Source organism: Hypanus sabinus, chromosome 13 (assembly GCF_030144855.1).
Source record: "Hypanus sabinus isolate sHypSab1 chromosome 13, sHypSab1.hap1, whole genome shotgun sequence".
NCBI lineage: Eukaryota > Metazoa > Chordata > Chondrichthyes > Myliobatiformes > Dasyatidae > Hypanus > Hypanus sabinus.
This window is the reverse complement of record NC_082718.1, coordinates 2,967,046-2,979,135: the sequence shown is the minus strand read 5'-3', so window position 1 is coordinate 2,979,135 and position 12,090 is coordinate 2,967,046. Positions and strand designations below refer to the sequence as shown.

General features: G+C 43.7%; 1 protein-coding gene across 1 annotated transcript in view; it reads left to right on the top strand.

Annotated features, from left to right (window-relative positions):
- tnpo3 (transportin 3) overlaps positions 1-11,162 on the top strand; it is a 76,276-nt gene extending 65,114 nt beyond the window's left edge. The window contains exons 22-23 of the mRNA XM_059987002.1: positions 8,173-8,271; positions 10,233-11,162. Coding sequence (XP_059842985.1) covers positions 8,173-8,233 — 61 coding nt within the window. The 3' untranslated portion in view covers positions 8,234-8,271; positions 10,233-11,162. The remainder of the gene's footprint in view (positions 1-8,172; positions 8,272-10,232) is intronic.
- Positions 11,163-12,090: the final 928 nt, after the last annotated feature.

The following is a 12,090-nucleotide window of genomic DNA, read 5'->3' as shown; positions in this document are numbered from 1 at the left end:
TCTAGAGTGCCTATGAGATGGTTTTTTAGAGCAGCTGCTGGCTGAGCCCACTAGAGGATCAACTATTCTGGATTGGGTGTTGTGCAATGAACCAGAATTGATTAGAGAGTTTAAGGTAAAAGAACACTTAGAGGAAAGTGATCATAATATGATTGAATTCACCCTGAAATTTGAGAAGGAGAAGCTAAAGTCAGGTGTATCAGTATTACAGTGGAGTAAAGGGAATTATGGAGACAGGAGAGAGGAGTTGGACAGAATTGATTGGAAAAGGACACTGGCAGGATGATGACAGAGCTGCAATTTCTGGAAGTAATTCAGAAGGCACAGGATATATACATCCCAAAGAGAAAGAAGGCAAGATGACACAACCATGGCTAACAAGGATAGTTGAGGCCAATATAAAGTCAAAGAAGTTAGACCATAGAGCAAAAATTAGAAGTTAGAGGATTGGGAGGCTTTTAAGTACCAACAGAAGGCAACTAAAAAGTCATTTAAAAAGGTAAAGATGGAATGTGAAAGTAAGCCAGGCAATAACATTAAAGAGGATAACAAAGTTTCTTCAGATAGGTAAAGTGTAAAAGAGATGAGAGTGGATATAAGACTGCTGGAAAACAACGCTGGAGAGGTAGTAATGGGGGACAAGGAAATGGTGGATAAACTGAATAAGTATTTTGCATCAGTCTTCACTCACTGTACAATACACTAGCAGTATGGTGGAAGTTCCAGGTGTTAAGGATCATGATGTGTATGAAGTTACCATTACTAGGGAGAAGGTTCTTGGGAAACTGAAAGGTCTAAAGGGGGTAAGTCACCTGAATCAGATAGTTTACACCCCAGTGTTTTAAAAGAGGTGACTGAGGAGATTGTGAAGGCATTAGTAATGATCTTTCCAGAATCAGTAGATTCGGGAATGGTTACGGAAGACTGGAAAATTGAAAATGTCACTTCACTCTTCAAGAAGGGAGAGAGGCAGAAGAAAGGAAAAGACCTCAGTGGTTGGGGAGATGTCAGAGTCGATTGTTAAGGATGTGGTTTGGGGGTACTTCGAGGCACATGATAAAAAAGTAGGCCATATTCAGCATGGTTTCCTCGAGGGAAAGTCTTCCCTTACAAATCTGTTGGAATTTTTTGAACATATAGCAAGCAGTAGAGACAAAGGAGAATCAGATGATGTTGTGTACTTGCATTTTTCAGAGGGCCTTTGACAAGGTGCCAAATGAGGCTGCTTAACAAGCCACAAGCCCATAGTATTACAGGAACAATTCTAGCATGGATAAAGCAGTGGCTGATCGGCAGGAGGCAAAGAGTGGGGATAAAGGGAGCCTTTTCTAGTTGGCTGCTAGTGACTAGTGGTATTCCACAGGGGTCTGTGTTGGGAGCATTTTTTTAATGTTATATGCCATTGATTTGGGCTTTGTTGCAAAATGTGCAGACAATACAAAGGTGGGTGGAGGCGCAGGTAGGTTTGAGAAAATAGGCTACAGAAGAACTTAGACAGATTTGCAGAATGGGCAAAGAAATAGCAGATGGAACACAGTGTGGGAAAGTGTATGGTCATGCACTTTGGCAGAAGAAATGAAAGGGTTGACTATTTTCTAAATGGAGAGAAATTACAAAAATCTGAGTTGCAAATGGATTTGGAATCCTGCTGTAGGATTCCTTAAAGGTCACTTTGCCAGTAGAGTCTGTGATGAGGAAGGCAAATGAATTTTACTTTGTATTTTTGTACTTTGTACATATGTCCACAAGTACGTCCATGATTCTCCTTTCGTTTTCCTAAAGGAGTCAATTAACCTGTCAGCTGGCATGTGTTTGGAATGTGGGAAAAGCCAGGCCACCACAGGGAGAAATGCACACACCACACAGACAGGCAGACAGACACTGATACACACATCACCAGAGGTCAGGATTGCACCCAGGTGGCTGGAGGGCTGAGGTAGCTGAACAACCTGCACTCAGATAATGTCTGTCCATTAGTAGCTGGAGTAGGTCTTTTGCATAAGGAGGCCTGAATTAGCCAGCACTCCTTACTAATAATCACTGCTGAAGTGTTAGTGTGTGTGTGCAGAGTCTGATTCTGATGGGCTGCCATCTCTTGCAAATGAAGAGTGGCTGTAAGGCATCTATAAGTCCTCCCGTTCCCACCAAGTGTCAACACACACACAGACTTGAAGGGTGGCATGGTGGCACACTTCATAGTGCCAGTCATTGCTGACTGGGGTTCAGTTCCTGCTGCTTGTCTGTAAGCAGTTTGTATGTTTTCCTGTGGCCATGTGGGTTTCCTCCAGATGGTCTAGTTTCCTCCAAAGATATAATACAGACATACTTTATTGATCCCGAGGGAAATTGGGTTTCGTTACAGCCGCGCCAACCTAGAATAGTGTAGAAATATAGCAATATAAAACCATAAATAATTTTTTTTTTAAAAGTTAATCATGCCAAGTGGAAATAAGTCCAGGACCAGCCTATTGGCTCAGGTTGTCTGACACTCCGAGGGAGGAGTTGTAAAGTTTGATGGCCACAGGCAGGAATGACTTCCTATGATGCTCAGTGTTACATCCTGGTGGAATGAGTCTCTGGCTGAATGTACTCCTGTGCCTAACCAGTACATTATGGAGTGGATGGGAGATATTGTCCAAGATGGCATGCAACTTGGACAGCATCCTCTTTTCAGACACCACTGTCAGAGAGTCCATTTCCACCCCCACAACATCACTGGCCTTATGAATGAGTTTGTTGATTCTGTTGGTGTCTGCTTCCTTCAGCCTGCTACCCCAGCACACAACAGCAAACATGATAGCACTGGCCACCACACACTCGTAGAACATCCTCAGCATCGTCCGGCAGATGTTAAAGGACCCCAATCTCCTCAGGAAATAGAGACGGCTCTGACCCTTCTTGTAGACAGCCTCAGTGTTCTTTGACCAGTCCAATTTATTGTCAGTTTGTATCCCCAGGTATTTGTAATCCTCCACCATGTCCACACTGACCCCTTAGATGGAAACAGGGGTCACCGGTGCCTTAGCCCTCCTCAGGTCCACCACCAGCTCCTTAGTCTTTTTCACATTAAGCTGCAGATGATTCTGCTCACACCATGTGACAAAGTTTCTCACCGTAGCCCTGTACTCCGCCTCATCTCCCTTGCTGATGCATCCAACTATGGCAGAGTCATCAGAAAACTTCTGTAGATGGTGAAGAGAAATGTTAAGGTTGGTGAGTTGTGGGCATGCTATATTGGCGCAGGAAGTGTGGTGATGTTTGTAGGCTGTCCTTAGTGCAATCCTTGATGATTTAATACATTTCACTGTATGTTTTGATGTACATATGCATATAAAGATATACTTATCTTTTAAAAAATTGGGAGTTTATTCGGCAAGGATTTACAAAGAGTACTACACAGGATTGGAAAAAGCTGCAGAAAGTTGTAAACTCAGCCAGCTCCTTCATGGGCACCAGCCTCCCCAGCATCCAGGACACCTTCATAAGGTGATGCCTCAAAAAGGCAGCATCCATCATTAAGGACCCCAGTCACCAAGGACATGCCCTCTTCTCGTTGTTCCCATCTAGGAGGAGATACAGGAGCCTAATGATACACACTTAATGTAATGGGAGCAGCTTCTTCCATTCTGTCATCAGATTTCTGAATGGACAATGTATCTATAAGCACCATCTCAGTATTTTTCCCTCTCTTTTTGCACTATTTATTTCATGTAATTTTCTTTTTTATATTTACCTTTTGTAATTTATAGCTTATTTTGTATTGCAATGTACAGCTGCCACAATGCAACAAATTTCATGACAAAATTTGGAGCAAGAAGGCTGTGAGTGAACTGTTGATTTTTTGGAGCGAAGGGAGTTTTTTACGACTTGGAAAAGAGAGGCGAGACTGCGCAGGTGCATGATGTCAGCCAATAGAGTGTGAAAGGTTTAAAAAGAACACCACCCTATCCAGCGGGCAGCGAAGTGAGAGACAACAGAATGACAGGGCTTTGGCTGAACGGGCTTAGACGGTAACGGGACGGGACGGGACGAGGTAGGAAGTATGTGTGTGAGGCCAGTTCTCTGTGCTCAGTGTCAGATGTGGAGGGGCCTGGAGTCTTCCAGACGGCCATATCTGCACCAGGTGTGTCGAGCTGCAGCTCCTGAGGGACCAAGTTAGGGAACTGGAGATGCAGCTCGATGACCTTCGTCTGGTCAGGGAGAGTGAGGAGGTGATAGAGAGGAGTTACAGGCAGGTGGTCACATCGGAACCACGGGAGACAGACAAGTGGGTCACAGTCAGAAGGGGGAAGGGGAAGAGGCTGTACCCCTTGACAATAAGTATTCCTGCTTGAGTACTGTTGGGGGGTGGGTGGAGACAGCCTACCTGGGGGAAGCGACAGTGGCCGTGCCTCTGGCACAGAGTCTGGCCCTGTGGCTCGGAAGGGTAGGGAAGGGAAGAGGAAGACAGTAGTGATAGGGGATTCTATAGTTAGGGGGTTAGACAGGCGATTCTGTGGATGCAGGAAAGAAACTCGGATGGTAGTTTGCCTCCCAGGTGCCAGGGTCCAGGATGTTTCAGATCGCGTCCAAGATATCCTGCGGTGGGAGGGAGAACAGCCGGAGGTTGTGGTACATATTGGTACCAATGACATAGGTAGGAAAAGGGAAGAGGTCCTGAAAAAAGACTATAGGGAGTTAGGAAAGAAGTTGAGAAGCAGGACCACAAAGATAGTAATCTCGGGATTACTGTCTGTGCCACATGACAGTGAGAATAGGAATAGGATGAGGTGGAGGATAAATGTGTGGCTGAGGGATTGGAGCAGGGGGCAGGGATTCAGATTTCTGGATCATTGGGACCTCTTTTGGGGCAGGTGTGACCTGTACAAAAAGGATGGGTTGCACTTGATCCCAGGGGGACCAATATCCTGGCGGGGAGGTTTGCTAAGGCAACTGGGGAGACTTTAAACTAGAATTGTTGGGGGGTGGGAACCGAAGTGAAGAGACTGGAGAAGAGGAGGTTAGCTCACAAATAGAGAAAGCTTGTAGACAGTGCGAGAGGGAGGATAGGCAGGTGATAGAGAAGGGACATGCTCAGGCCGAAGGCTTGAGATGTGTCTGTTTTAATACAAGGAGTGTTGTGAACAAAGCGGATGAGCTTAGAGCGTGGATCAGTAGTTGGAAATATGATGTGGTGGCCATTACAGAGACTTGGATGGCTCAGGGTCAGGAATGGTTACTTCAAGTGCTGGGTTTTAGATGTTTCAGAAAGGACAGGGAGGGAGGCAGAAGAAGTGGGAGTGTGGCATTGTTGATCAGCGATAGTGTCACGGTTGCAGAAAAGGTGGACACCATGGAGGGATTGTCTACGGAGTCTCTGTAGGTGGAGGTTAGGAACAAGAAGAGGTCAATAACTTTACTGGGCGTTTTTTATAGGCTGCCTAATAGTAACAGGGATATCAAGGAGCAGATAGGGAAACAGATCCTGGAAAGGTGTAATAATAACAGAGTTGTCATGATGGGAGATTTTAATTTCCCAAATATCGATTGGCATCTCCCTCGAGCAAGGGGTTTAGAAGGGGTGGAGTTTGTTAGGTGCGTTCAGGAAGGTTTCTTGACACAGTATGTAGACACAAGAGGAGAGGCTGAACTTGGTTTGGTATTGGGAAATGAACCTGGTCAGCTGTCAGATCTCACAATGGGAGAACATTTTGGAGATGGTAATCATAATTCTATCTCCTTTACAATAGTATTGGAGAGAGATAGGAACAGACAAGTTAGCAAGGTGTTTAATTGGGAGTAAGGGGAACTATGAGGCCATCAGGCAGGAAATTGGAGGCTTAAATTGGAAACAGATGTTCTCAGGGAAAAGTACAGAAGCAATATGGCAAAAATTCAGGGGATATTTGTGTAGAGTTCTGTCTAGGTACGTTCCAATGAGACGGGGAAGTTATGGGAGAGTACAGGAACTGTGGTGTACAAAGGCTGTAATAAATCTAGTCAAGAAGAAAAGAAAAGCTTACAAAAGGTTCAGCGAGCTAGGTAATGTTAGAAATCTAGAAATTTATAAGGCTGCTAGGAAGGAGCTTAAGAAGGAAATTAGGAGAGCCAGAAGGGGCCATGAGAAGGCCTTGGCGGGCAGAATTAAGGAAAACCCCAAGGCATTCCACAAGTATGTGATAAGACATGAAAGAATAGGATCTATCAAGTGTGACAGTGGGAAAGTGTGTATGGAACTAGAGGAAATAGCAGAGGTACTTGATGAATATTTCAGTATTCACTATGGAAAAGGATCTTAGTGATTGTAGTGATGACTTGCAGCAGACTGATAAGCTTGAACGTGTAGATATTAAGAAAGAGCATGTGCTGGAGCTTTTGGAAAGCATCAAGTTGGATAAGTCGCCGGGACCGGATGAGAGGTGCCCCAGGTATTGTGGGAGGCGCGGGAGCAGATTGCTGAGCCTCTGGCGATGATCTTTGCATCATCAATGGGGATGGGAGAGGTTCCGGAGGATTGGAGGGCTGCAGATGTTGTTCCCTTATTCAAGAAAGGGAGTAGAGCTAGCCCAGGAAATTATAGACCAGTGAGCCTTACCTCAGTGGTTGGTAAGTTGATGGAGAAGATCCTGACAGGCAGGATTTATGAACATTTGGAGAGGTATAATATGAATAGGAGTAGTCAGCAAGGGATCCAAGGGGACATTGTTTTGTGGATCCAGAACTAGCTTGCTCACAGAAGGCAAAGAGTGGTTGTAGACGGGTCATATTCTGCATGGAGGTCGGACACCATTGGAGTGCCTCAGGGATTTGTTCTGGGACCCTTCCTCCTTGTGATTTTTATAAACGACCTGGATGAGGAAGTGGAGGGATGGGTTAGTAAGTTTGCACAAAGGTTGGAGGTGTTGTGGATAGTGTGGAGGGCTGATAGAGGTTACAACAGGACATTGATAGGATGCAAAACTGGGCTGAGAAGTGGCAGATGGCGTTCAACCCAGCTAAGTGTGAAGTGGCTCATTTTGGTAGGTCAAATATGATGGCAGAATATAGTATTAATGGTAAGACTCTTGGCAGTGTGGAGGATCAGAGGGATCTTGGAGTCCGAGTCCATAGGACGCTTAAAGCAGCTGCGCAGGTTGACTCTGGTTAAGAAGACATATGGTGTGTTGGCCTTCATCAATCGTGGAGTTGAATTAAGGAACCAAGAGGTAATGTTGCAGCTATTTAGGACCCTGGTCAGACCCCACTTGGAGCACTGTGCTCAGTTCAGGTCACCTCGCTACAGAAAGGATGTGGAAGCCATAGAAAGGGTGCAGAAGAGATTTACAAAGATGTTGCCTGGATTGAGGAGCATGCCTTATGAGAATAGGTTGAGTGATCTCGGCCTTTTCTCCTTGGAGCGAATGAGGATGAGAGGTGACCTGAAAGAAGTGTACATGATGATGAGAGGTATTAGTCATGTGGATAGTCAGAGGCTTTTTCCCAGGGCTGAAATGGTTGCCACAAGAAGACACAGGTATAAGGTGCTGGGGAATAGGTACAGAGGAGATGTCAGGAGTTAAGTTTTTCACTCAGAGAGTGGTGAGTGCGTGGAATGGGCTGCCGGCAATAGTGGTGGAGGCGTATACGATAGGGTCTTTTAAGAGGCTTTTAGATGGGTACATGGAGTTTAGTAAAATAGAGGGCTATAGGTAAGCCTAGTAATTTCTAAGGTAGGGACATGTTCGGCACAGCTTTGTGGGCCAAAGGGCCTGTATTGTGCTGTAGGTTTTCTATGTTTCTATATGCTGATATTAACTCTGATTCTGATTTTGAAATGGTTCTTTTTTGTTAAATGAAAACAATAATCTGCTTAGGCAGTGGACAGTGAGCAGTTGATCCCTATTATGAGTGCGTCTCTGGAGATTTGTTCACCTGAAAGGACAGAAATTAGATGCCTGCCTTTACTGGCTGTTATTCAAGGTGGAAGAATACCTTTGACACACTTTCATACAACTTTGTGTATTTGTTACCAAGTTTATATTTTACTTGAGTTTCAGCGGTCTCTGAGGTGCAGTATGATCATTCATTGTATGAGATTGGATAAAAGGAACATTAATCTAAAGGACCATGTTGATTTGGTCTAGAGTATGGAAATTTGATTGATTTGACCCAGTGCTCTGACACTTTTTAATGTATTACTTGCACCTCTTGCAGTGCTGATGAATGCAAAAAGGTTTGCTGGGCTTTGAGAGATTTCACACGCCTCTTCCGATAGCTGTGTTCATAAATCCATGACTTGCATCAGTCTCCCAGGTAAGGACTGGCTCATTATCTACAAATGCTTGGAATCAACTAGAGCAGGGGTTCCTAACATTTTTATGCCAAGAGCTGATGCCATTAATCAAGGGCTCCATAGACCCTGATTGGGAATTCCTGAACTAGAAGTAGTAATGTGTCCTGTAAAACCTTATAATCGAAGGTCTAGTAAAATGTGTTTCTCTGTTTCAGGAGTATGGGGTTAGTCCTCTAATTTGGCCCTCTGCTTCTCATAAAAATAAACTAGTCCATGTGTTCAATATACTGAATTTCCCAAATGTGAGCACTGAATTGGAGTTGTGGTACAACATTGGAATGGGGTGGGGAAGACTAGGCTGAAGATGCAGGAGAGGGCAACTGGGTTCATACAGTGCACTTTCCCTCTTTGTTGTTCGAAGCTATAATACCTTTCATACTTAATTTGCTTCTTCTTCTCTTCCTTCCTCATTATCCTATTAAAAGTGTCACATGCTATTCACGTTCAGTGTCCAAGTGCCTCCTATATCCTGTTGAGGTTTACGAGATTGCCTGCAAGAACAGGCTATGCTGAGTGGTGTTTCACTTCAAACCTTGTCAGCATGTTGACCAGTAGGACTGGACCATTCAAGAGTCATTTTTTGTTAGGGTAGTGAAAAGTGGATTTGGAATGTTGTGTAGCTGAGACATTGAGTATAGGAAATTGTACAAAGACATTTGTTAGGACTGCAGTTTTTCCCAAGGCAGGGGAATTTAGAACTGGAGGGCATTGGTTTAAGATGAGAGGAAAGGAATTCGAAGGTGAAATGAGGGGCAGGTTTTTCTAAATTTCTGGAAATTGCTGCTGGACAAGGTGGTTGATGCAGATACAGTTACAATACTTAAAAAGTGTTTTGGATAGGAAAGACATAAGCAATCCAGGCTCAATAGGGCAGATGGGATTAGTGTAACTGGGCATCATGGAGCAGGTGGGCCAAAGAGGCCTGTTTCTGTACTGTTCAGCACATTCAGTACAGGTTGATGGAATGTGAAATTTTAAAAAGGGAAAAAGAAGTAACCCATAATGATAGGCCTGTCGAGTTAATTCTGGTGGTAGGAATAGAAAAATTCTAAGTAAAGCTATTTCGTATGATTTAGAAAATTGAGGCGTACAGTTTTGGTTTAAGATTATGGGTGTTCTTGAGGACAATACTGTTTTTGAAGAGGTACCAAGAAATATAGGCATTGTATGCTGGATTTCATTGACACTTTTGACACGATTTTGCATCGGAAAAGAGCCATGGAATCCAAAGAAAGTGGTTGTTAGCTCGGAAGTTCACTGGATGGCAGCAAGTATGAAATTGTGTTGGTTACGTTTAACTGTTAGGCCTTGTATCTGCCTCTAGGTTGGCACGAATGACCCAGCTGCCCAGAATGTTCATCCAGTACCAAAAATGTCTTTTCACCAAGTTGGTATGGAGGAATTCAATAACTTTGTTAGACTGAAAGAATTTGAATTTGTTTCATTGGGTAAAGTACAGAAAAGCATAGTCTGCTCAGATCTTAGAGGAATACCATCTTGCTGTGCTGTTCCCCTTTTTCCCCTCAGGCTAACCTCCTGTCACCCCATCTGTGATGTCGTCCTGGAGAAAATTCCAATGTCTTTGTTGTGACTGAAAGCTATCTACTGGTGATCCCTTCTCACTCCCCATCCAACCCAAGGCCAAGCCTTTCAGTATTTGGTGCTTTCTGTTTCCCCACCCTCTGTTACTAGTATCTTGAGGAGTGATTTGCAAACATGTTCTTTTGAATATGTTGTTGTATAGTGAGGCCAAATTGGGCTGTTCACAATGTCACATTCCATCTTTCTTCCAATGAACATCCCCTCTAAATGTGTGGAGTTCATCTTATCCAAAACCAACTTTTTCTTAGAATTTTGTTCTCAGCAGTTTTTGTAAAATCAACCAGAAATTGTTCAAAGTGTTCACTTATTCTTTCCACAGAGGACCGTATCTCAAACAGACAGACTGGAAATGCAAATATTAAGAAACTATCCGCCATGGCTGGGTACCAGCAAGAGCAAATAGGGCAAACAATTATAAGCAGAGGTCGGTAACCTGCGCGAGAAGTGCCAAACACCCTACTGCATAACGCCACATGGCTGGAGCTTCCCTGGCATTGTGCATCAGGGCATGCAAAGGGAAGTCCAGGGTTTGATTTCCCCTCCCCAGCTTCAAGATGGCCTCAACAGAGGAACAACAGCATGAATGAACAACTGCCAAATCGACGGGCAGTTGAAATTCAGTTGCTTTGAGCTTGTATGTAAAAGGGACGATCTGGAATAAACCAGCTGTTACTCCACCAGAGTTCCTTCAGGGAGGAGGTTTTTTTTTGGTTTTTGTTTGGTGGGGTGGGAAGAGGGCAGGGGAGTTTACTGTGCACACCACAAGAGACTTTCTTAATGACTTTTAAAATGAAAATTATCTTCAGTGTTCCTGATGAACAGACAAAGGACAATATTAGCTGTGTAACTCCAGCTGTGAGACAGTTTAAAAATACTGGGAAGAATGTTAGTTTTAAATGAAAACACAAAATCCAAAATTCCTAAAGTGGAGTCATGGATCTCTGGGACGTGGAGTTGTGGATTTGAGCCCAACCTTTAGCAGAATGTGGGGAAAGGAGGATGTGCAGAGGTTTTACCACAGTAACTTTGAAGATTGCTAACACGACTGAACAACAGGTCAAGACAAACAGTGAGTGATTACATGAGTGGGCGCTGTCTGTTTTATAGCAGAGTCCTGTACTCGGACTGTGCTGTCAGGCTGGCTGGGAGGAATGGAATCCCAGAGGTGGGTGAAGATTTGAGCGTGTGCAAATGCTGTTCCGTCTGGTGTTGTAGCCATCTCGAGAACAATAAAATAAACAATAATAAATCCCGTGTCTTTTTTTTACAATGTAAGTTCAGAAACTCGTGGTTTGTGCAGAATTAACACCCAAGCAATTCTTTCTGTTGCTTTCTCTTAGACTGCCTAGTCTTAAAATTTTGAAAACAATGTGCCTCAGCTAATTGTTTCACACCATTGTTTGGGTAAAGAAGTTAATCTTGCCAACATAATGAGCATCTGAGAAGAGCAGAGTTGGAAAATTAACATCAAGTATTGAGGGGCATGTAGGATGATGATTGCATCCCTCTCCATTCACTTTGAAGATAGGATCACTTTCACCATCTCTCCTTGGGAAGGAAAAGAATTGCTGTGGGGGCCTCTGCAAGGGCTTGGTTACAATTCAAAGTACTTCCTCAGGGGAGTGCACACATGACACTCACCTGGTCATGAGAGGTTTCCTCCTACAGTTCAGGAGCAAATGCTTGACTTGTTCCACATGCTCAATCACTCCACTACTTCAAACAAGTTTCCATTGTTGTAACCAGGCTTATACTCCATCTGCCAAATGTTTTCCCACTCTTATAATCTACCTGTATCCTTTTGCAAGTTTGTTACATCCTTGCAACAGCAAAGTTGACAATAAACAAGTTAATGCAACTAAAATTCGGCAGCTTCGTGAAGACAATGAAAAGCTGGTGGATGACTTAATGATATATTTCAAAATTTCCTACATTCTTTCATGGTAGAAGTAGCCTGAAAAGCAGCAGATATAAGAATACTATTCAAAGAAGGTGGGGGGAGGGGAGGAGGAGGAGAGAGAAAAAAACCTTTTTTCCTACATCAGTTGTTGGGAAATTGCTGGAATCTGTTTTAAGAATGTAACACTGAAGTACTTTACGTTAATTGTATCTCATGCTTTTCTCTGGTTTTATAAAAATAATGTTTCACAAATCTATTATTTGTGGGAGTAACTTGT